This window comes from Lepus europaeus, chromosome 3, assembly GCF_033115175.1.
Source record: "Lepus europaeus isolate LE1 chromosome 3, mLepTim1.pri, whole genome shotgun sequence".
NCBI classification, from domain to species: Eukaryota; Metazoa; Chordata; class Mammalia; order Lagomorpha; family Leporidae; genus Lepus; species Lepus europaeus.
In genome coordinates, this window is record NC_084829.1 from 8031976 (window position 1) to 8057597 (window position 25622).

Genomic DNA, 25622 nt, shown 5'->3' on the forward strand with positions numbered 1-25622 from the left:
TGGCTCCTGCCATCGGAACAGTGCGGTGCGCCGGCCACAGCGCACTGGCCGCGGCGGCCATTGGAGGGTGAACCAATGGCAAAAGGAAGACCTTTCTCTCTGTCTCTCTCTCTCACTGTCCACTCTGCTTGTCAAAAAAAAAAAAAAAAAAAGGAAAAGAGAAATCCAGACATTTACCTATGGCCATACCACCCTGAACGCACCGATCTTGTCTGATCTGGGAAGCTAAGCAGGGCTGGGCCTGGTTAGTACTTGGATGGGAGAAATATAGATACTTAGGAGCCACTGCCAACCTTCTGAATCAGAAACTCAAACCGGAGTTAGGATCTGTGTCTGAAGAAGCACAAGTGCTTTTCGTGTGTGCTGAAGCCACTGCCCTACAGCGGTGCCTGTTACCTGTTTCCTAAGTGTCTGGTAGTGACAGTGACAACTGTAGTACCCCATTCAGAGTTTTGCTTTCACTGTTTCCCAGGTACCCAAGGGCAATGGTTGTCTGAAAATATTAGATGGAAAATTGCAGAAATAAACAATTCATAAGTTTTAAATAATTTGAGTACAATATTATTTTATTGTTGGTTGTTGGGTTCATCTTTTACTGTGCCTGATTTTTAAGTAAACTTTATCATGCATGTATACAAAGACATATGGTACATCCCTTTATAGGCAGTTTCAGGTACCCACTGGGATCTTGGAATGCATCCCCGGGGTGGGAGGGTAAAGGGGAACGAATGTGAAGACTTCTTTTATCCAAGTGACGGGCTCAGGTCAAGTGCTGAGGACAGGCAGGACCTAGTGATGCAGTGAGGCAAGTCAGAGTGAAAAGTCTCTCTGGGTCTTTAAGATGGGGTATGTGGATGGTGCAGGAGGTCAGGGGAAAACGGGGCAGTAGAGGGATGATAACTTACAAGAGATGAACAGACTCGTTCTTAGATTGTATCCAAGAAGTGCTGGAATTTCTAATCAGGTGGCTGGAAGTTTCTCATCAAGCCTGCGGCCTTATTGTTCAGAGTATGCCTTGTCGAATTAGTTCTATGGTTACTGTATTTCAAGCTTAACTTGGACAGACAGGCCTGCCAGGCATGAATTTCTCAAGCAGATGATGTTAGGACAGAAATTAGCCACGGCAAGGCTGCAAGGACAGATGACACTCAGTAGGGACGGCAAGCCCAATCTGCAGGATCCATAATACAATTGGCCAGCCCTAGGCACCTGGCCTCGGCGAAGTGGAAGAGACAGCACGCATGAGCCATCAAGTCAATTCATCAGGCTGGAAAAGATGCAAAGCTTCCACTCCCCCCACAAGGAGACAAAAGTTTGAAAGATTCCTAAAGGGATCACATATAATGGAAGCACAGATTCTTCAGACACAATCGCAAAACTGGTAACATCGCAAATTCTCCAGACTTCCCATCTGCCTTCTGTTGGCCTTTCTCCCCTAAGTGAAAGATGAGTTTTGCCAGATTAGGTAGCAGTTGAATTAGTTTTATCCACCAGGAGCATGGGGAATAAAGGTAGAGCCTGCAGGAACATGGGCTCGAGCAACAAGTAATCATTATTGCAAAATCAAATTCTCTATCTCATCTTTGATATGCCTGTATGTAACCCTAGAGCTGGGCTTCACAGTGTTATAAATCCAGCCTACAAGACGTGGAACAGCGGGATATGGAGCCCCTCGTGGATCTAAAAGCTCTGCCCAGCAAGAGAGATATATGATGGTAACTTTCTCCCCATTGCTTTTGCAATAAAATTCACCCAGAGCTCCAGGAAGTTAAGAATGTAATTCGGCTTCAATAAATCAAGACTAAAATTAAGATGGCCAGATATGTAGCAGCCTGCTCAGGTGTATGGAGAATTTGAAATTTAGTGCCCTGGTAATGGGTAGCAGCAGATTATCTAATTACAGAGAGAAAGAAGAAATATTACTCTCTGGGGTAAAAAGCTAAATGTTGCAATCCATTAAACCACCACATCTCTGCCAAAAGTAGATTAATATTAAAGTTCATGTAACATCTGACTTTTTTTTTTTTTAAAAGAATGAAGTCAAATGTTAGGAAAAAATAGAAATGAAAAAGCCATAGTTCAAAATAATTTTAATTTGACTACTTGTCAAGTAGTTGTGTTTTTCATCTCTCGGTGAGAGGGGCACATATGTGATTATAATAGATAAAGCTCTATTTTTCCCTAACGCTGTATCTGCTTACATTTTTACCAGCATATCTTGGAGCTATGCTGGACGGACTCTCATGAATTAGACATGCTTTTGCAGAGGCAGGAAGGATACGATGCACTCACAGCGGGTGAGCCTTCCCACTCATCTTGTCTTCGTCCCTGTGGGAAATCTAACCATGTCCTAGCAACGTTAACCATGGCATCAAGTAAATTGGATGGAGTCACTATCACACCAGTGTCCAACAGGGAGTAAAAACGAGAATTCCCATGTGGAAAACCTTAGTGAACTGTGGGGATGGGGTGTTTAACTGGAAAGTCAGGTCACGGGTGGATGATTATGTTGCCCTTGAAGTTCCGTCACCTCTCCTACCACAGTGTCAGCAGCCACTTGACAAAGATTTACAGCCACAGAACTCCACAAAATGCTTTATATCGTGGATGCTTTGAATATAACCATGCCTATGAGAAATAGCCCTATTGCTCCCAGTTCTATTATTTCTGTTTTAAAATTAGTATTTATTCCAATTAATGTAAACAATTCATGGCTTCTTGACGGAAAAAGGATTCTTCCCTATTTGGAATTTCTCATCTGTTCTTTCCTGAAAGTTGCATGTGGAACAGGGACACAAATCAGATCAGGGACGTTAAATCAACTGCAGCGGACAATAATATGGCAATAGATTGTCTTCCAACCCTGAAATCATATAATTCCCATTAATTTCAGCCATGGTCAGCATGTGGGTTAGTCTGGCTTCTCCCTGGCTCCTAAATAAATAAGAGATGATGTAAAGTGTCCAGAATATAGCAAACACTCAATAAAGGGTCTCCAACTATTTTTATTTATTTTCAAAGGATGCCAATGGCTGGTACATCGTGGGTACTAAATAAGCATTTGGGGCATCTCTTAATGGTCAGTGGCGCAGGCTTCCAGGAATTACAGAGTGTGTTTGGGAAGAGCCATTTACTTCTCAGAAGGACCAGCATGCACAAGGCTGGCCATACTCTCTTGTAGATGAGTCTTCTAGAAACGGAGTAGGAAGAATGGCATGGTCTCTCTTTTTCAACAGCTTGAAAGATGTGAGGATCAGAGACTGGTAAGAATATGAACTTATTATGGTTTTACCAGAATCATAATCAACTCTGCCACTATTTCTTTTATGTTAGATGAGCTCTCGTACTGATTAGGTTGGCATCTCAGGGACAGAAGATTGCAGAAGACTTAAGAACTTCATTTTAGGCCGGCGCCATGGCTCACTAGGCTAATTCTCTGCCTGTGGTGCCGGCACCTCAGGTTCTAGCCCCAATCAGGGCGCCAGATTCTGTCCTGGTTGCTCCTCTTCCAGGCCAGCATCCCATATGGGTGCCAGTTTGAGACCCAGCTGCTCCACTTCCAATCTAGCTCTCTGCTATGGCCTGGGAAAGCAGTAGTAGATGACCCAACTCCTTGGGCCCCTGCACCCATGTGGGAGACCCAGAAGAAGTTCCTGGCTCCTGGCTTCAGATTAGCGCAGCTTCGGCCATTGCAGCCAACTGAGGAGAACCAGTGAATGGAAGACCTCTTTCTCTCTCTCTCTGCCTCTCCTCTCTCTGTATAACTCTGACTTTCAAATAAATAAATAAATAAATCTTTATAAAAAAGTAAACAAAAACTTCATTTTAAAAATTGTGGATTATGATTTTATAGTGTTCCACTTAAGTTTGCCCTTAACTGACCATTTTTTCCACATCCAGGTGCCATGCTAGGTAATTTTTAGACATTCTTATAGCACATGAAGCAATGAGCATGATCAGTAGGGGTGACCCTATTAACATGAACAATTTCACGGGCAGTGTCTTGTCTAAAGTCTAAAATGGTGAGGCTGGAGTGTTTGACTCACTGTTTTCCACCAACTGCTTTATTAAGCTGTAATTCACCCATTACAGCACCCTCTACTTAAGTGTAGTGAGAACTTTTTATTACATTCACAGAATTGTGCAGCCTCTCATTGATTCTTTTTTTTTTTTTAAAGATTTTTATTTATTTATTTGACAGGTAGAGTTACAGACAGTGAGAGAGAGAGAGAGAGAGAGAGAGAGAGAAAGGTCTTCCTTCCGTTGGTTCACTCCACAAATGGCCGCAACGGTTGGAGCTGCGCTAATCAGAAGCCAGGAGCCAGGTGCTTCCTTCTGGTCCCCCATGTGGGTGCAGGGGCCCAAGGACCCGGGCCATCCTCTACTGCTTTCCCAGGCCATAGCAGAGAGCTGGACTGGAAGAGGAGCAACCAGGACTAGAACTGGCACCCATATGGGATGCCAGCGCCCTGCAGGTTGAAGACCAACCCAACCTAGTGTACCATGGCGCCAGCCCAATTCTCTTTTTTTTTTTTTTTTAAATAAGATTTATTTGAGGGGAGGGCGCTGCGGCATAGCAGGTAAAGCCACTGCCTGTGGTGCTGGCATCCCATGTGGGTGCCGGTTCAAGTCCTGGCTGCTCCATTTCTGATCCAGCTCTCTGCTACGGTCTGGGAAAGCTGTAGAAAATGGCCCAAGTCCTTGGGCCCCTGCACCCATGTGGGAGACCCTGGAAGAAGCTTCTGGCTTCAGATTGGTGCAGCTCTGGCCATTAAGACCATCTGGGGAGCGAATCAGCAGATGGAAGACCTCTCTCTCTCTCTCTCTCTCTCTCCCCTCTCTGTAATTCTGCCTTTCAAATAAATAAATCTTTTTTTAAAGATGGGTATAGGCATTAAGTCAGGTTCAAACAAGGCAGCTTCTTAATTTAAAAAAAAAGTTATTTGAAAGGCAGCGTTAGAGATGGAGAGACAGATCTTCCATCTGCTGTTTCACTCTCCAAATGGCAGCAACAGCTGGAGCTAGGCCAGGCCAAAGTCAGGAGCCTCTTCCAGGTCTCCCACAGGGGTGGCAGGGGCCCAGGGACCTGGGCCATCAGCATATGGGATGCTGGTGCTGCAGAAGTGGCTTAACCTGTTAACCCAATGCCAGCCCCTGAAGTATATTCGCATGTATTTTAGCCAATGCCCAAGGCTACTTTCTCCTAAGGTGGGTAAACATTGAGTTCACCCATCGACTCAGAATTTCACGAGCACACCTGTAAAGTGGCTTACACTTTCAGTTTGAGCCAGATGCTCAGGTTTCATCCTAGCCCCTTGATGACTGGGATCAGTGTGTGACCTTGGACTAGCTCCTTAATTTCTCTGTTCTCTTATCTGCAGAAAGGGATTGTAAAGGAGCAAATTCACTAAAAGCACCTGGACTGGTGCCTGATTTATACTACATACTCAATAAATGGCAGCTATTACTGTTTTTATTTTTAAAGGAGCCTTAATAGATTTTCATAATGATAAATCTGTATATCACAGGGTCCTGCAAGTAGTTTCTGAATTATGAAAATAAAATTGTGGTCAGTTGTAGGGACTCAGTATGACATTACTGCAACCACTTTGGATTTAACAGTCATCTAGTCCTTTAGGTTAGCCGGAAGGTCATCCTAAGCCCTTTGGGAGAAACAATAAGGTAGCCTAATGGGCTTGTCCTTCTGGGCCAGACATTGGAATATCCCTATCTAATGCTGGCCATGTTAAATTGTTTGTTAAATTGTTATTTATTTGAGAGGCAGAGGAGAGAGAGCGAGAGCAATTGATTCCATCCATTGGTTTGTTCCCCAAATGCCTACCACTGCCAGGGATGGGCCAGCTCAAAGCCCAAGGAACTCAATCTGTCTTCAACGTGGGTGGCAGGAACCCAAGTCCTTAAGCCATCACTGCCTCCCAGGATGTACATTAGCATGAAGCTGGACTGGAAGCAGGAGCAGGACTCCATCTCGGGCACCCTGGTATGGGATGCAGATGACCCAGGCAGTGGATTAACGCCCTGAGACAACCATCCCACCCTCTGGATGTCAATATTTCTTGAGAAAGTCCAGGCACAGTAGCTAAGGGCCACTTTTGTCTATAAAACCCTTTTTCTTCTGCTTTGTGACATAGAGATCCACAGGATTGTCTTACAGCTGCTGGAGACCATGCTTCGGTCAGTACATAAATCATTCTGGGTCCTGGATTTGTCCCTTTTCTTTGGTCTCATGGCACTGTGTACCCTTGATGACTACTTTTCAAACAACATTTTCCAAAACAGTGAAGTGATTCATGAACTGTCAACAGTTTACTAACTAAATTCTTTTACAACTGACCCTGTGGCATTCAAAAGCTATTTCCCTGTTTAAGATCCACTCTCTGAGAGATGCCAGGTACCTACCTAGTATCACCTTTTCTCATTCTGAAAGAGCACAGCATGTATTCTGGGTGGCACTGTGTCCATGGAAGGACTGTATTTTTGGCCTCTTTCCTAGCCGCGGTAGCCAGATGTGAAGACAGATGTAGCTTAGTAAGGTTTCGGAGAACGGTCCGTCAAGCAGACTGACTAGAGCTCTGACGTCAATACTGGCCCATAAACTGAACTTAAGGACGGAATAGGCATTCAGCACCTACTGTGTGCCACCCATTGTTTTGAGAGGACTGGATACATAAGGGAAAATTCCCTGCTCTCAAGGAATGAGAAGTCTGGTGGAAGAGAGAAGTTAATTACAACATGATGAGGCTTCTGCCACAATCAGGGGTTGGAGCAGACTTGAGCAGTCAGGATGGACTTCAGCACACAGTGAAGTTGAACACAGAAGAGGCCATCAGGTACGGAGAAGACATTTCGGGCAGTGCTGTTGGACATTATCTAACCCTTGGCTACCGTAGGAGCCAGGTTTTTCTCTTCCTCCATCCCCTCATCTTTTAGGATCTAAGTTAGTGGGGGGGAAGTCCTGACACACAGTAGAACCAAGTAGCACCTGTTATGCCAACACTGTGCACTTCATTCTGTCAAAAGCTGGGATGGGAGGGCTACATGGCCCATGTCCTGTCAACCCTACCTGCTCTGCTTCTCTCCTGCCGACAAGAGGGAGAAGGCAGTGTTGGTGGAGGGGTACTCTGAAGCCACGACACCATATGGTGGGCTCACAGACCCGGCCGGGCAGTGATTTGCCTGAAAGGGAGAGTGGGCCTGATGACAACTCCCAAGATTCACCTGTGTCCTCTAGTCTCTGAGCGAGCAGATTTAAGTCTATGATTTCTAATTTAAAGACCGGTATGTACACATAAAAACTGTCCTCATCTAATGTAACACCCACACACTTTTTTTAAAAAAGAAATTTATTATTTTGCTTATTTGAGAGGCAGAGAGGGAAAGAGAGCAAGAATGAAAGCAAGCAAGTGCGCGAATGAGAACAAGCACTTATCCGCTGGCTCAGTCCTAACTGCCGCCAAGTCAGGGCGAGGCCAGCAGCTAGGAACTCCGTCTGGGTCTCCCATGCGAGTGGCAGGGGCCTAACTACTTAAGCCATTGTCTCTCAGGGTGTGCATTAGTAGGAAACTGGAATAGGATACAGAGCCAGGACTCAAATCGAGGCACTCCGATATGGGATACAGGCATTCCAACTGGCATCGTAACTGTCAGGCCCTAGCCACTCTCTTGACTCAGTAACAAGAAGGGCAAAGTGGGGAACTCAGAATCTTCATGTCCTCCTAAGCCAGGGGTGGGAACTGTGGCCTACAGGCCACATAAGCTCCACAAAGCCATTTGGACTGGCCCTGCCAAGGCAGCTGCAGGCAGGACTGGAAATTCAGTAAACCTACAACAAGCCCATTGTTAAGCTGCTAACTTTGTATGGCCCGTGAATGTTGTAAATATCCAAATGGCCTTGGTGAAAGAAAGGTTCCCCAACCCTGTAAAAAGAAACACAAAATCCTGATTTGCCTGGAGAAGAGAAAGGAAATTAACCTTTTCTGACAGCCATGGCCGTATGTTAAGCTTTTTCCACACATATTTTCTTCTTTAATGCTCCAAATTTACAGTTACTTTATTTTTCACATTAAGAACAGGGTACACTGCTTGGCTAGTAAGTGATTAAACAGGACTCAAAGTGCTGTGTATCTTCTTAGTAACTGCTCGTCTGCTTGGACTTTGAGCCGTATACTGGTTAGACTGGGCAACAGCACCGAAACATTAAGCAGCATGAACCAGTCCAGCGCTCAAAGGCTCCATTTCCCTTAAGATTTGGCTAGGTGAGCTCTGGAGCTCTGGAGCACTGGCGACGAGTCTGCCGAGTCAGGAAGGGCTCTACAACAAACTGTCTCTTCGCACAGTGCCCAGGCAGCCGCCATCCTCTAAAAGTCGGCTTTCAGCTTAGAAAGATCTCATCATTATAAACCCAAAACTTGTGGGATCCCGGGACTTTCCCATCTCCTCTGGCACATGCCAATAAACCAACAAGGAAGAAGAATCATTCTCCCAAGGGGAATGTGCCTTAATCCAGTGTCTTCTAGGACAGTTCAGCAGTTGGCTTCACCCCAATGAATACTGGGAAGAAAGACACCACAGGAAAGAAAGAAACAAATTTTTTTTCAATCACGTTTACTAGCTCACATAAATATCTAAATACAAATCCACCGGTCTCCCCTTTCTGTCTTCTTGGCACCATTTATCGTTCTCAACAAACAAATGACTATAAATATCATAAGGGCAAAAGGAACTTTTGGACATGAGAGGTTAATTGATAGCCAGATACGTCAACCACGGTAAGGACTGTCTATTCTTTTTTAAGGTTAAACCATTGATTTGGAGCTTTTATTAAAATAAATTGCACCTATGAAAACAAGGTTATTTATAACTTGATCTCAACTTTCTTGGATAGCAGTTGAATTTTTACATAAAAAAATTGCAAAATGTCAAACTAAAGAAGGAATAAAACGTTAAGACACCAGAATAGACTTGAAACCTGCATCAACTTCAGCAAACAAAGAAAGACTGCAACATCAATTCACGAGTCCTCCAATTCACAGTCCAGGACAGACCTTGCGTTTACAACACTTGGGATCGCTCTTCTGGACAGGGGCAGCTTCTAGTGGGAATTAGTATAGAGTCTGTTCTTGATGAAGACAACACTAGACAGATGTTGCCTGATGCCTGGATGATGCTGGATGTGACAAAACCAGCGAGACACGTTAAGATATTTCTCCTTTTCTTGAACTGTCAGGTCAACCTAAGTAGAGATGAAAAACACACAAACACAACACAGACATTACATGAGCCAGCTGTGAATGCCAGTTAGGTAAAGAGACAGAAAACACCCCCCATCGTTCCCTGCAACAGTTGTCAAAAGCCAGTCTGTTTAGGTAGGAATAAAATTTTCAGCCACTTGGAAAAGCTCTCATTTGTTCAGTGCTTTTATGTTTAGTTCAAAACCAGATGTGCTTCTAGGAAATTACATCAAGTGTTTAACAAATGCAAAATCCACATCAACACAGGACTTTGCTGGAGGCCCAGAGATTGTTTTTTTTTTTTACTTTATTGGAAAGGAAGATAAGAGAAAGGAAGAGAATAGTTTCCAAAAGACTAAGATAGTGTCTATTTTTTGCAAGCAAACCTAAAATATGAAAGGTTTATTGATACCTAACATCTTTAACATGTGAATACTATATTCTGTCCCTCTCACACACACACATCTACCTCTAAATGGCTCATGTATTGAGGGTTCTTAAAAGTTAAGTTTATTTGGGTGTAAAATTTTTGAAATTCATGTGTAGTTTTTTCATAATATTCATTTCCATGAACTTTTTCAAGACCACTCAAATGTGTGGACTTCAAACTTTTTGCACCTGAATAAACTTAATTCTACTTTTCCATGAACTTTTTGAAGTCCTCTGTATGTAGACTACTTCTGCCATTCTACTCAAACTTGAGGAAAGATCTGCCTCATTTCATAAGTGATCACTGATGAACAAAAGGGCTATTTCTATTGGCACATGGCTCAGATGAAGGAGACTAAGTAAATAATACATGAGAGTAACATGGCTTGCAAGTTCTGTGTGCAACAAAGGTGAACTCTGCCTTTCTAGTGGAGGTAGCAGCTTCTATAATTTACTACCAGGCAGCAGGAATGCCCAGAGATTTGGTTAGGGAGACATGCAATGAGGACTCCAGGCATCTGTTAATTCTCTGGGCTCAAGCCCCAAAGCAGGTGACTCAAAGATTTTTCTCTAAAGCAAGTTCTGGAATTACTAAGAGCTGCCAGGTGAACAGACAGACAACAGGGGAGGAACTTGCAGCCCTGATCCCAGGTATGGGCAGTGTAGTTCCCTCGCCTTTCACTAATTTGACATTTTTATAGATGTCACAATTATTTTACAGATGTTACTACAAGTCTTGATAACAGCTTCAGGAATGTTAACACAAAGAAAAAAAATTAGCCACCCTCCAAGAGGTTCAGACTCATTATGGATCTGCTTATTCAGTGTCATTTTAGTGAGATGGAAATCCTGCAGCTTTTCAGAATTTAGCGTGTGGAGCCCGCACTGGGGTGCAGTGGGTAAAGCTGCCACCTGAAGATGCTGGCAACCCATATGGGTGAAGTTTCAAGTCCCGGCTGCTCCACTTCCCATCCAGCTCCCTGCTAAAGTGCCTGGGAAGGCAGCAGAAGATGGCCCCAGTGCTCGGGCCCCTGCCACCCATATGGGAAACCTGGATGAAGCTCCTGGCTCCTGGGTTTAACCTGGCCCAGCCTTGGCTACTGCAGCCATTTGGGCAGTGAGCCAGCAAATGGAAGATGTCCCTCTAATTCTTTCAAATAAATAAACTTAAAAAAAAAAAAAAAAAGAAAAAGAAAAAAAAGAATTTAGTTTGTATTTGCTGGCAAATATCCTAAATTATCAGATCAACAAAATGAGGGACAAACCACTCCAGTATGCGATAATTAATACGGAATACACACTAATATTAACAATAAGATTTGAAAGTAGGAAGCATTTGCTTTAAATGCTTAGCTGACCTAACTGTTAGCTCGGTTTCCTTCAGCTGCCACAGCGTGAGTCACATTGCTTCTTTACATCAACACTGAAGTTTCAGGTTTCGTGACACACACAGAAGGCCTACACTCAAGCTGCTATTGCAAATTATAAACATATATTCATTTTGGGGCTGGCACTGTGGCGTAGAAGGTAAAGTTGCCACCTGCAGTGCTGGCATCCCGTATGGGTGCCAGTTTGAGTCCTGGCTGCTCCTTTTCCAGTCCACCAATCCAGCTCCCTGCTGATAAATGTGAGAAAGCAGTAGAAGATGGCCCAAGTACTTGGACCCCTGCACCCACATGGGAGACCTGGAAGAAGCTCCTGGCTTCAGATTGGCCTAGTACTGACTGTTGCGGCCATTTGGGCAGTGAACCAGCAGATGGACACTCTCTCTCTTCCTCTCTCTGTAACTGTTTCTTTCAAATAAACAAATAAATCTTTAAACAAACAAAAAAATTCATTTTGTTTGAGGGGGCATTTTGTATGTGTCACTCATCAGAAAGGTGTTAGTATACTGTCTTACCTACAAGACAGTCCATGGCACAGAAATAAATACCTCACACATTGGTCAAGAAAAGTAGACAAGAATATCTTTTTTTCACACAAAAGTTAGTTTATACTGAAAGGGAATTTCAGATGTAAAGAATTGTATCTTTAATTATTTGGTGCAAAATTAAAAGTAAGGTATTTGAAAAATTTAGTCACTGTAACTCTAACACTGTAATAAGGAATGGGGGTGAGTTTTTTCACCAAAAATGAATGAACGAATAAAATTCAAAGCCAGCTTCAGCAAACCTATTTGCTGACAGTTAAAGCAAACAGAAGCAACAGTGAGTTTTACTCCAACCTGATTTCACATTCTCTGCTCAAACACAATTCAAATCTGACTTGTTTCTTATTACCAGGTCTATTATTTGAAACAACAACAATATGCAGCACACAGCAAAATAACTCCAGCTTTAAAACTTCACACGCAGTCTCTAGTATGTAAGGATTATGAATAGGGCCACCATACAAAATTCTACATTTCCTGATGTGTCCCAACAATTTTTGACTAGATGATCTGTTATGGAACATTGTGCCAGAGAGCCATAGAGCTCTTCCAAGAGGATCAGGGTACCACGTTCTACTGTTTAAAGTCTGAGCTGGAGAAAATCGGGACTGATGCTCTCTCTGCTACATTTTTGGCAGATACTGCACATATGAACATTCTGTAAACAAAGAAAACAGCTGACTCTCCCCTACCAGATTCCGTGTTTTAGATAGTTTTGGATGGACTTCCTTGGACTGTTTCGCTATATAGCATAGATTCTCATCAGCCCTTTCTAGTCAGCTAACATTTTCCCCCACTTACACACAATGCAGCTGTTCCAGTTACTGTTGCCCGATTCCTTACTGCTCGACACACCAGTGAGTCTATGGTGGTGCCCGGCTCTCTCCACCTAATCATTCCTTGTTATTTGTACTGGCACTACATCATTACTTTGAACTTTACAGCCAAACAGTTTATATTCTGAGTCACTAATTTTCCATGGAGACCAGTGAGAGACACTTGAACTGACCCACTCCACACCAGGGTGCAATGCTGGTTTGCAACCCTTTTAATTGGCACCAGCCTGCCGTTGGGCTTTCTTTAGGCCAGTGCTCCTGGATTGTTTTCCAGCTAGTTTGTTTACGTTTCCTTCCTTTCTATAAAAGAACTACACACTGGCGCTGGTGTGCTATACTTCAGAACAAATGGATTTCAGTTGATAACAACCTCAGAGTCAAACAGCACAAAATAGTACAGAGGACTTCAGTAATCTTGAGCAACAGGCTGTTTTCATGGGGATGGCTATCTACTATGAAATCACTCGGAAAAGGCGGCAAGCCGGTCCCTGGTGTTAGAACCAAAGCCACACCAACGGGCACTTTAACAAAGGAAACGCAACACAGTATGCTTTGAAAGGAATTCAGATGGACCAGATCTTACAATTAGAATAACTCAGCCACAACGAAAAGGGGGCTGACCTCAAGGTTCCTTATTTACACTCTGTGCTGATGACATACTAAGTATTCAATAATGTTAACCATCACAAACATTACCAAAGCAAATTAAGCACAAAAACTCGATGAAAACAAGCAGGTAGCCAATCAAAACTTCTCATCTACTCTACCTGAATTTAACACCTAGCAATCACTTGTCTCACCTGTGTCGATTTAGTCCCAACAGGGATGTCATTGAATGTCACAGGGCACTTCCATCCACACTGTGTAGGTCCTTGTGAGGCCTGCTCCTAGGGAGGGTGTTTATTTCTCTCACTACTCTGCTTGCACTTGGATCAGGGTGAGGGAGGTGTTTTGACTCGTGTTATGCATCCAAAAGGACGGTCAGCAGAGTGACTTACATATTAGTCCACTCAATTCAATTTGAAAAAAGTAAATGTGACATCCTCATCACCATATATAAAGAGAGCAAACACATTCACACATGCTCATTCCATAATAGGAAACAAATAGCTACAAACTGTTAAATACTGTTGTTGTAACCCTAACTTCAACAGGCAGGATCAAATGAAACACTTCTAACCTTCTGAATACCAAACGCTCTCATACTTGAGTGCGCCTGCTTTGCATCATGGGATGACGCCCTCATTCACTCTGCTGGCAGAGGAATTCCACACAAGCTTCCCCCTTGTCAGGCTACTTCCTTTCTCTATCGCATGGGTGTGGAAGCCAGAAGACAGGACAATGTAAATGTATACACGGCTTGCTGGAGTTATACCTCCTTATTATCTCAAAAAAAGAAAAATTAGATGGGAGAAATGCTCTTTCTCAATGACAGCTCCATGCTACAGGAAGCCAGATTGCGTGAGCCCTGACAGTCCCTAGACGCCGTCATCACCCCCAGGATTACAGATTGGCACTTCTCCTAGCACTCAGCTTAAAACAGTCGAACAATGTCAAAACATTATGCTACATTTGTCAAAACATTATGCTACATTTGAATACGTTTGAAAAATGCCAACAGGTTTGTTGCTGTGTTCAGAGAGGAACTGCTGCACACACCCCTCCATAAGGAAGCCGTGCTGGGAGCAGCAGAGCCTCACTCGAATGACGCTAGAGGTTCCCCCAGGGTGGAGAACTACCGGTTTGCCACCAGGACACAGATGCTCAGAGAACTCACAGCAGACCCTCTTTACCTTGGAGAATTTTTTCGTTTTGAAATGAGGTATGGCCGGCGCCGTGGCTTAACAGGCTAATCCTCCACCTTGCGGCGCCGGCACACCGGGTTCTAGTCCTGGTTGGGGCGCTGGATTCTATCCCCATTGCCCCTCTTCCAGGCCAGCTCTCTGCTATGGCCCGGGAAGGCAGTGGAGGATGGCCCAAGTGCTTGGGCCCTGCACCCCATGGGAGACCAGGAGAAGCACCTGGCTCCTGGCTTCGGATCAGCGAGATGCGCCGGCCGCAGCGGCCATTGGAGGGTGAACCAACGGCAACAAGGAAGACCTTTCTCTCTGTCTCTCTCTCTCACTATCCACTCTGCCTGTCAAAAAATAAAAAAAAAGAAAAAGAAATGAGGTAAGCTGTATCACGTTATCATTCTAAATTCAAAAAGCCACTAAAATACACTGAACCTAGAATGGAGTAAGAGGCTGGTGTGATCAATGTATTTCCGCTGCACTTAAACCTGCTTCACATTTATGTACACTTAACTTTGACTTAATTAGATGGAAGCTATCTGATGAGGACACTTTCACCATAAAGATGCCTGGGACTATAGATAGGTAGATTGTTAAATACTGCTCATCTTTTTTTTTTTTTTTTAAATTTTATTTATTTATTTATTTGAGAGGTAGAGTTATAGACAGTGGGAGGGAGAGACAGAGAGAAAGACCTTCCTTCTGTTGGTTCACCCCCCAATTGGCCGCTACGGCCGGCGCCACGCCAATCCGAAGCCAGGAGCCAGGAGTCAGGTGCTTCTTACTGGTCTCCCACGCGTGTGCAGGCGCCCAAGCACTCGGGCCATTTTCTACTGCCTTCCTGGGCCACAGCAGAGAGCTGGACTGGAAGAGGAGCAACTGGAACTAGAACCCGGTGCCCATATGGGATTCCTGTGCCACAGGCGGAGGATTAGCCAAGTGAGCCACAGCGCCGGCCCAATACTGCTCATTTGATAAGCATTCAGCTGCCCAAGGCGATATGCTAGGAGCCAGGAGGGGTACCGGAGGAACAGGACAGGACTTGCCATTATGGCCCATCTCTCCACGCTGTTTAAAGTCGAGCCATGTTTCTGATGAGTACAGAGGGCACTCATTCTACCTCACTGCTTCTGCCCCCAGGATTATTCACGGGCCTCCTTCCACAGCCAAAACTGTTGTTCCGCAGGAGAAATCAGGCGGCCATCTTACTTAGAGGCAATCTTTACAAACTCATCACACGCTTCCAAAACCCCTGAAAATTCTCTCGGAGAGCAAGGACACAGATTGTGCATACAATTTTCCAGCCATTTAATGATTCTACCTCCTATTTTGTCTTCACTTTTAAAAGATCACCTGACGTTCTGATTGGAAATCAGCACTGGATATCATTTTCTCTAATTCACTCACTGTCTTAATGTAAATCAGTTTACTCCTTTTATGAGATGAACAGTTCTTTGCAAACAGGGTTTTGTGCTTCTTTTGAGTCCCTACAACGTCAGTACTCTGGGCACCTATGGGAGGCTCCCAGTAACTGATGTTAAACATACTAACTGCATCACACACCGCTATGGCTTCCCTGTACTTCAGGCCCCTGAGCTGGGAGTTCTGCTTAGTCTCGGACATTCCAGCACTGAGCTCTGTGCCTGGACATAAATCACCCGGCCTTTGCAGCCACTAATTTCCTTCTCTGTAACAGGGGGAGTAATGCTGGTCCCATCTCCTTCACAGTTATGGGGTACACTAACAATACATATATGAAGCTCCTTGCAACTACATAGAAATATGCTAAAAATGAACTCAATGCTACAGAAGACTGACTATATATGTGTACCAGGAATTACATCAGACAGTGCTTTCACAAATATGAACTGGTGGGGCTGGTGCTATGGTGCAGTGGGTAAAGCCGCCGCCTGCAGTGCCAGCATACCATAAGGGAGCCAGCTCAAGTCCCGGCTGCTCCACTTCCAATCCAGCACTCTGCTATGGCCTGGGAAAGCAGAAGATGCCCCAAAGCCTTGGGCCCCTGCACCCACATGTGAGACCCAAAAGAAGCTCCTGGCTTCAGACAGGCCCAGCTCCAGCCATTGCAGCCAATTGGGGAGTGAACCAGCAGATGGAAGACCTCTCTCTCTCTGCCTCTCCTTCTCTCTCTGTGTAACTCTGATTTTCAAATAAATAAATAAATCTTTAAAAAATATATATGAATTGGTTTAATCTCATAACTCAAGCAGTGTATAATTAAGGGAAACTTTTAGAATCACAGTACAAAGTGGAACAAGCTAGAGCTGGGGTCATCTATGAGGTGCAAAGAGAAACGTAGGAAGGAGTATTCCAATGCGCCTCAGGAGCCTGAGAGGGCTCGACCCAAGGAACGAGTGCTGGAACTCAGAGATACTTGCTGAGCTCCAGATGAGTGCAGTTAGTATGCTGTGGGCGAGGGGATCACAGAGCCAGAGAGCAGAGCAATGCTAGGACCCAGGGAGGAAGAGCGCAGTGGTCAGCGGCCTCCGGGCAGGCTATCGCTGGAAGATGGTGATGTGTATGAGGCTTGAGGGAGGCAGGAGGCAGGCGATGCAGTGTCTCCCACGCTATCAAATTACTCTGTAGGGAGTGAGCAGCACTGAACTCTTTAGCTGGCCTGTCAGAGATGAGACTGGAGCAGGAGGGCAGGCAAAACGTTATGAATTCTGGAACGAGGGCAGTGTCATCTGGGATACAGGAAGACACATGTGACAGGCTCCCGGGGTGGAAACATCAGGACCCGACTGAACTGGAACACAAAGCACACAACAACGGAGGGTTTTTCCCCACAGCGGGAAGCTGAGTGCTGCGTGGCAACAGAAGTCTTCTGCTGGAGGCAGATTTAAAAAAGTAGGAACTCTGGAGCCGAACTGCCTGGGTTCTGGACCTGATCTGTCACTGACCCGGGTGACCTCAAGGACAACATCTGATCTTCCTGTGCCTCGGTTATCTCCTCTGATAAGAACAGGGCCCACTCCACAGGTTGTCTTAGGGATTAAATGAGACTACAGCATGAAAACAGTGTCAAGTGTCATAAAACTGTCTCTAAATGCATCTAAGATGTGAGCCAATTTGAAATAAAGCAACTGATCAGAAGGAGGGCAAAACTGAAGCTATGAGAGAGAAAGGGCATAAAATGTGGGGGAGACCCAGCAGGGGCAGGAGGTTGAGGGGAGCTGAGATGAAAAGCCAGATGGACGGACTCTCCTGGGAAAAAAGCAGACCAGGAGCCTCCATTTTCTAGATGAAGGAAGGAGGAGAGTTTAGGGATAACAGTGGGAGATACAGGGGGAAGAGGAGGGAGGGGCGTGGTGAAGGGGTACTGGTCTTGAAGTATGTCTAGGAGTAAGGGAAGAGCTGATCAAGGAGTCCAGGTGAAACGCACAGTAAAAATCGGCAGTGGCAGTAGCCTGTACCTCTGTGGTTCCTCCAACAGATCTGCGCTTAGATACTGGAATGAAGATACTTGTTTGAACTGGCCAAGAATCAGGGATTACCAGGGAAAGATAGTGACCATACCAGACGACCTAAAGGTGCTAATAAGAGAATGTACATGGGACCAGCTCTGTGGCGCAGAGAGTAAAGCTGCCACCTGCAGTGCTGGCATCCCATATGGGCACCGGTTTTAGTCCCGGCTGCTCCTCTTCTGAGCCAGCTCTCTGCTATGGCCTGGGAAAGCAGTGGAAGATGGCCCAAGTGCTTGGGCCCCAGCACCGGCGTGGGAGACCTAGAAGAAGCTCCTGGCTTCAGATTGGCAGAGCTCCAGCCGTTGCAGCCATCTGGGGAGTGAACCAGTGGATGGACGACCTCTCTCTGCCTCTGTTTCTCAGGCAGAGAAACGAGCACATCAAGGAACAGGCAGCAACAGGTGGAAGGAATCTTTGTGCAGGTACTTTACATACAGTTAATTCCTGGGCCTTTCATTTGGTAAATTAAAAATGCAAATTCGATCTGAACTCAAGACAAACTTTAACAACTCACTGTGAACACTAGAGAAGGTCAGTCTGCACTGGAATACTCACTATAAAGCGATGGAGTCCATAGTAGAGGAGGATATCTGCTAAGGTAAAGTTGTGTCCTGTAAGGTAGACTTTATCTTCAAGATACGAATTGAGATCCTAGAAGAGAACAGAAGTAAAGTTCATTACCACGTCCTGGCTAGAAACACTCAGTACATTAGAAAACAAAGCACTGACTTCTTTGACGTTAATATTCATTCAGAACCACAAATCATTTGCCAAACACCTCATTATGAAGTTGTATATACAATATTAGTCTTAAAGAAATAAGAAAACATTAGGAAAAATATTTGAAGTGCTATCTATGATCATTTCAAAGAGTTCAGTTATTGTTTTTGGAAGCATTTTGTAAATTATGCTCAGCCAGCGTAGTGGATAAAGCCTCCGCCTGCAGTGCCGGCATCCCATATGGGTGTCGGTTTGAGTCTCAGCTGCTCCATTTCCAATCCAGCTCTCTGCTATGGCCTGGGAAAGCAGTAGAAGACAGCCCAAGTCCTTGGGCCCCTGCACCCACGTGGGAGACCTGGAAGAAGCTCCTGGCTCCTGATCAGCCCAGCTCCGGCCATTGCAGCCAACTGGAGAGTAAACCAGCGAATGGAAGGCTTTTCTCTCTCTCTGCCTCTCTGTAACTCTGCCTTCCAAATAAATAATGTTGTTTTTTTTTTTTTTTAAGTAAATTATGTTCAGATTAGATCTCCTTTTTTTTCACTAAAAAACTCCATAGCAGTTTCTGTCTTTTCTCTTCTGAGAATCCTGCTATTGGTTTGTTGTACTTTTTGTATATATGTGTATTTTATAATTTTCAGTTGGGGTACCAGACACATAACACAAAATGTACCAGTGTAACTGTTTTTACTTTTGAAAAGCCTGTTTATTCTTATTTATTTGAAAGGCAAAGTGACAGAAAGAGATCTCTTCCAAGTATCTGCGACAACTAGGGCTGGGCCAGGCCAACGCCAGGAGCCTGGTACTCAGTCCAGGTCTCCCACATGAGTGGCAGGGACCCAAGTGCTTGCGCCATCACCTGCTGTGCCCCGGGGTGTACATCCGAGGAAGCTGGAGTCAGAGCAGAGGCAGGACTTGATCCCATGCACACCGGTACAAGATGCAGGTGTCCCAAGCGGCAGCTTAATACACTGCAGGCTACAACGTCCACCTCTTAACCATTCTTAAGTATACACTTCAGTAAGCGTTAGGGATATTCATATTTTGTATAACTAATCCCCAGAACTCTTTCATCTTGTAAAACTTTTTTTTTTTTTTTTTTTTGACAGGCAGAGAGGATAGTGAGAGAGAGAGACAGAGAGAAAGGTCTTCCTTTTTGCCGTTGGTTCACCCTCCAATGGCCGCCGCGGCTGGCGCATCTCGCTGATCCGAAGCCAGGAGCCAGGTGCTTCTCCTGGTCTCCCACGTGGGTGCAAGGCCCAAGGACTTGGGCCATCCTCCACTGCCTTCCCGGGCCATAGCAGAGAGCTGGCCTGGAAGAGGGGCAACCGGGACAGAATCCGGCGCCCCAGCCGGGACTAGAACCCGGTGTGCCGGCGCCGCAAGGCAGAGGATTAGCCTGTTAAGCCACGGCGCTGGCCTCATCTTGTAAAACTAAAACGCTATACGCATTGAAATTGTACAAATACTTTTGGCTCTCTCAAATTTAACACGTAATTTAGCAGAATAATCATTTATGTTAGATTACATTCAAATGAGACAAAAAATTCATGTAACCTTTAGAGGAAGGTTTTTCAAACAAGTTATATGAACTATTATTTGATATTCTCAAAGCTCACATAGTGGCCAGCTAAAAACGCTGTCCAATGGTCAAGATCATCGATTTCAGTAGAATTCCTTAAACTACAGAGGCGGCATTTCGCTTTGGTTCTCAAACCACCTCTGAGTCCCTCTGGGCTGCTGTCACAGAACACATGGACAGTGTGGTTTGCAAACAGCAGAGATCTGTTTCTCATTGCTCTGGAGCCTCAGCACTCTGGCACATTCATGCCCAGGGAGGGCTGGCATCCTGCTTCACAGCCAGCTGTTCTTTCCCAACGCAGAAGGAAAATATACCAACCATACAGATCCCGCCTCCAAACAGCATCACCTTGGGGGCTAGGATTTCAACACACGCATCTGAAGAGCACTCAAACACTCAGAACTCAGACCACAGCAACATCCCAGAACCTGAGACACAGTGGTTTCAGACTCAGGAAGTGTTTGCCCAATTCAGTGTCATCTCTGAGTTTGCTCCCATTTTATTTCAAAACAGCAGTTTTCAAAATGAGGTGTAAATGAGGAGACAGCTGTAGGCTATACTGGTATGAGAGGACTTCAAAAAGTTCATGGACAGGGGCCGGCACTGTGGCGCAGCAGGTAAAGCCACTGCCTGCAGTGCCAGCATCCCATATGGGTGCCGGTTCTAGTCCTGGCTGCTCCACTTCCAATCCAGCTCTCTGCTATGGCCTGGAAAAGCAGTGGAAGATGGCCCAAGGCCTTGGGCCCCTGCACCCGAGTGGGAGACCCAGAAGAAGCTCCTGGCTCCTGGCTTCAGATTGGCGCAGCTCCTGCCGTTGCGGCCAATTGAGAAGTGAACCAGCAGATGGAAGACCCCCCCCCCCCCCGCCTCTCCTTCTCTCTCTGTGTAACTCTGACTTTCAAATAAATAAATAAATCTTAAAAAAAAAAGTGAAAAAGTTCATGGACAAATGTAATTAAAAGATTAAATTTATTTTGATGCAAAATTTGATAACTCATTCAGTCTTTCTGATGCCCCTGCCAAATCTGTGAAATGATTTTTCTAGGGGCTGGCAGCATGGCGTAGTGGGCTAAGGCTCTGCCTGCAGTACAGGTATCCCACACGGGCACCTGTCGTGTCCAGCTGCTCGTCTTCAGATCCAGCTCTTTGTTTATGGCCTGGAAAAGCACCTGCGTGGGAGACCTGGAAGAAGCTCCTGTCTCCTGGCTTCAGACTGGCCCAGCTTTGGCTGTTGCGGCCATTTGGGGAGTGGGCTAGTGGATGGAAGGCCTTTCTTTGTCTCTCCCTCTCTTGGTCTGTAACTCTACCTCTCAAATAAATAAATAACATCTTTAAAAATTATTTTTCTATAAATTTCCACGATTTTTCTTTTTCCTCCCAACTACTTACTAAAATTTCTAATAATATCGAAAAGTTGAAAGCACAGTGTAAGCTTGGTCCAACAAACATTTGTGTTCTGTAATGCCTGCAATCTCACTTTCATAAAAGGAAGACAAGCCCGCTTCCCTCTGGAAATGGTGGGGAGCGCTGCAGGTGCCCCGTGAGGGACCCGTGTGGACACGACGCGTGAACAGCTGATCATGGCAGATCTGTAAAGGCACAGGCCTGAAACTGACCTCCTGCCAGATGGTACCCATCAAGAATGCAGTTTAAATCAGTTCCTCCAAAGTGATAAAGGAAAAGCTGTCTTGCACAACTTACAGTGATACTATACAACGGTGGAAATAAAATTTAAAAAAGAGTGCAGTGGGTTAAGCTGCCACTTGGAACACCTGCATCCCATGTCGGATTGCCTGTTTTAAGTCACAGGTACGTGTTTCCAATCCAGCGTCCCGCTAATGCATCCTGATAGGCAGTGGATGATGGCTCAAGTGCTTGCGCCTCTGACACCCACGTGGGAAACCTGGATGGAGCCTGGGGCTCCTGGCTTGACCCTGGCCCGGACCTGGCTATTGTGGGCATTTGGGAATGAGTCAGCAGATGGAAGATCTCTCTCTGTGCCCTTTATGAAAATAAATAAATATCCATTTAAAAAATTAAAGAAATTAAAAAACAATGATATATGGTTGTCTGGATGATCTCTTTAGATTTTAAGCTTTTATAAAATTGTTTAAAGTCTGCTTTATATTTAAATAAGCTAACAAAAGCAATTTCATTCGGAACATCTTTCATTCTGGGTGTGTCTAGAGCCATATTCAGTAGATTCTTTTATTCCAAAGTAATGCCTTTGGAAATGGTTCTCAAAAGAGGAGAGATGGGCCTCCTCCAACTACCAACCTCCTAAGAATCCGAGTCTCTCTTGCCTCTGAGAAAGTACTTCATCCCCTGGGGAATGAGGAATGCTGAGTCAGGATAAGAGGTACTATGCCATTATTAAAAAAAAAAAAAAAAAAAATCACATAAAACTGTAAGTACTACAAGCGAGAAGGAAAAGCACAGGGCCCGGTGACGGCTCGGAGAACCAGGAACTTCCCTGGGCAAGGAGCGAAGTGGTCAGGGAAGTTTCTGAGGAAGGGCCACTGGAGCTGAGCTGTAAAGGGGGAGGAGGCCGAAGCGGGGAATCACAGGTGCTAACTACCTTGAGGCAGAAGGAGCAGCTAAAGCAGCCAACAGTGTGGGCGCAATCGGAGGGGAGACAGACTTCCGCTGGTCCTAGCGCAGGTGTTTCAGCCCAGAAAGAAGCCACCATACCTTCAGCAGGGTGCGGAGATCCTCTTTGGTGGACTGTCCGTCGACTCGAGTGACCCTGTACTCCAACCACTGCTGAACTACGGCTTTCTCTTCTGCGGTCCTCCCCAGCAAATACTCTTTGTTGGCCTGCTTGACTAGATGAGTTGCTATAGTAGTCAGTCCTGTTAGACTGGGGCCATTGTTTGTTTGAAGAACTGGAATCTTTAAAAGAAGAAAATGTTCTTCAGGTAAATTTCAAAAACAAAGACCTTCATGACTGTCAGTTCCAAGTAATCACTAAATCTGTCCATCTTTTTTTCCAAATTCTCTTGGATTTGACTCTAAGATTTTAAACAAAGACAGGAAATCAGACACATAATTTACAATTTGATAAGCTGATGAAAACAGCACCAAAAATACACAAATCACTACACAATGTCCAGCTGTATGTACAATCCAAAAACATGAAAATCCCAATATTTTTTAATTCCATTACCTACACTACTACAAAGGTAAACAAATTTAAATAAACCTGATTCTCTTTATTTCCCATATGACAACAGCAATCCAAAGAATCAGATTTATTTGGTTATAAGAAGTTATTTAGGGGCTGGTGCTGTGGTGCAGCGGGTTAATGCCCTGGCGCCGGCATCCCGTATGGGCGCCAGTTCGAGACACGGCTTCTCACTTCCGATCCAGCTCTCTGCTATGGCCTGGGAAAGCAGTGGAAGATCCAAGTCCTTGGGCCCCTGCACCCACATGAAAGACCCAGAAGAAGCTCCTGGCTCCTGGCTTCAGATCGGTGCAGTTCCAGCTGTTGCAGCCAATTGGGGAGTGAACCAGCAGATGGAAGACCTCTCTCTCTCTCTCTCTCTGCCTCTCCTCTCTCTGTATAACTCTGACTTTCAAATAAATAAATCTTTCAAAAAAAGTTATTTAAAAATTACATTAATTGAAATTTTTTTGATGCACAACTAAGTACAAAGCTTATGAGAAATTTAAAAGAGAGGAAAATACCCTCCAATGACAAGATTAACCAAACACAAGTAACAGTATACTATCTAAATGACTTAGGCAAACAAACATACATACATTTGGGAAGGCTGTTGCTCTTTTCAGCCATGAAACAGCATCCTGTACTCTGCAGTGAGATTAACATTTTATGGAAAAGGTACCTCCTAAAGGTAAAGGAAGTAACTAAAGGTATTTTCTACTTCCGCATCCACTATTTAGCTTCTTGAATCTCACATTTGCCTTCACACACCAATGAAATTATAACCTCTCCGATCACCAATAACTTCCTCTTAAAAAACGCAATGATGGAAAAATGTTGACATCACAGAGAACCCCTCCTGCTCCCTTCAAGATGTCACTTGTCTTCCCTGCAAATGGCCGCGTCTTATCACAGAAACCCACCTCTTTCTCCACACATCACCTTTCAATAGCTGCCCATGGCTAAAAATGTTTTTATAAAAATAATATTAAAAAAAATTCCCATCCTGAAGGCAGAGCTGTCACAGTTGAGTCTCAAACTCTAATTTCGGTGCATTGCATCGTTCTTCATAGCTTACCTAGTATTCCAAACCTCCCAATCTTCCCCAATTTATTGGGTTTTATACATCTTTCAATGCTTAATCTGTTACACAGCAGCTTTTTTGTGAAGCTTTTGCACTTAGCGTTTATAGTCAGCACCAACTTCCTCTCCCACCCCCTTCCCTAGTGTTTCCCTCCACTGCGCATGCTCTGACTGCCCATGAGGGGTTCTCATCCTAGACCAACCCCCACACTGGATAAGATTCCGTCTTGGCAATGGTCCCTACAAGCCTAAACCGAACCTGGGAGGAGGAATCCGCCTGAGGACGGCGGAGGAAGCCCAGGCCGGTGCTGTCACCACTCAGACAGCGGAGGGCAGGCAGGCCGCCTCACCGCCGCAGCTTCGGGTTCAGGTCCGGGCAGGAATTCCAGCACGACCGCTCTGGCGCCTAGACCTGGGCATGGAGCGAACGAAGAGCGGGGAGGCAGAGCCCTCCAAGGCCCGCACGGACCGAAGCATCCAAGATGCTCCCAGCACCTGCCGCCTCGGCGCCACCAGCGCTCCTCCTCGGCGCTCGGCCTGTCAGTCATCGTGGGACCTCCCAGGCCTCCTCCGCAGCCCGGGCCAGGCTCCCACTGGGGCTCACCGCTCCCTTCCTCACGGCTGCAGCGCAGACTGCGGCCAAGGCTGGCCCGGCCTGGCCTCCCGAGGCGGGCAGCGTGTCCACCGGTCACCACCCCGGAGTGGCCCAGGCCCCGCACAGAGCCACCCGGGCCCCTGTCAGCTCCCGAGCAGTCGCCGCCTGACGGAGGGGAGCAGTGACGGCGAAGGCAGCTGTTCAGTGAAACGCTGACGGTTCCCCAAGCCCAGGCCCAGGCCGACAGGTGCACGCTCCCTCCCCTGCCTCCGGGAACCGAGGCTGGCGGCGCAGACACGTGGGGAGCTCCCGAGCCGCGGCCTCGCCCCTGCCGGCCACGTCCCGCCGGGCCCCGCAGGCTCTGCTCCAGCCAGCCTCCTTCCTGCCGTGCTGCCCTGCTTCTCACCTGTCGCTCACCCTGAGCGCTGTATTTGTTCCCCTTACTCAGCCCCAGGGATTTCTCCAGCAGCGTCAGCTCCGCGGCCGCCGCCATCTTCTGGCCCCAGCGTCTGGCGGGGCGGGACCTGGGCAGAAAGGAGCTCCGGCATTGGCAAAGAGGGAGGCAGCACGCCCGAAAACGTAGCCGGCTATTGGCTGAACGCAGGGGGGCGTGGAGGGCACGCCGGCGCCTAGGAGGCGGGGCCAAAGGAAAGGGGCGGGCTCGAGGGTTGGGACCGGCAGGTGCAGAGGCGATGGCAAGTTTCTGGTCTTGAGATCTGGAATTTCTGGCAGAGCTAGCAGCAGAGTGGGGCTTC

At 45.9% G+C, this 25622-nt stretch overlaps 1 protein-coding gene across 2 annotated transcripts; it reads right to left on the bottom strand.

Annotated features, from left to right (window-relative positions):
* Positions 1-4574: 4574 nt before the first annotated feature.
* Positions 4575-25398, bottom strand: EEF1E1 (eukaryotic translation elongation factor 1 epsilon 1). Of its 2 annotated transcripts, none has more exons than XM_062184391.1 (4): positions 25274-25394; positions 22718-22918; positions 18283-18378; positions 4575-9253 (listed from the first exon to the last, which is right to left on the bottom strand). In XM_062184391.1, the coding sequence occupies exons 1-4, from the start codon at positions 25358-25360 to the stop codon at positions 9113-9115; spliced, it is 525 nt and encodes a 174-aa protein (XP_062040375.1). In that variant the 5' UTR covers positions 25361-25394; the 3' UTR covers positions 4575-9112. The 2 variants fall into 2 exon arrangements, with proteins under 2 accessions (XP_062040375.1, XP_062040380.1); XM_062184396.1 differs by lacking the exon at positions 4575-9253 and adding an exon at positions 16754-17009 and having other exon boundaries at positions 25274-25398.
* Positions 25399-25622: the final 224 nt, after the last annotated feature.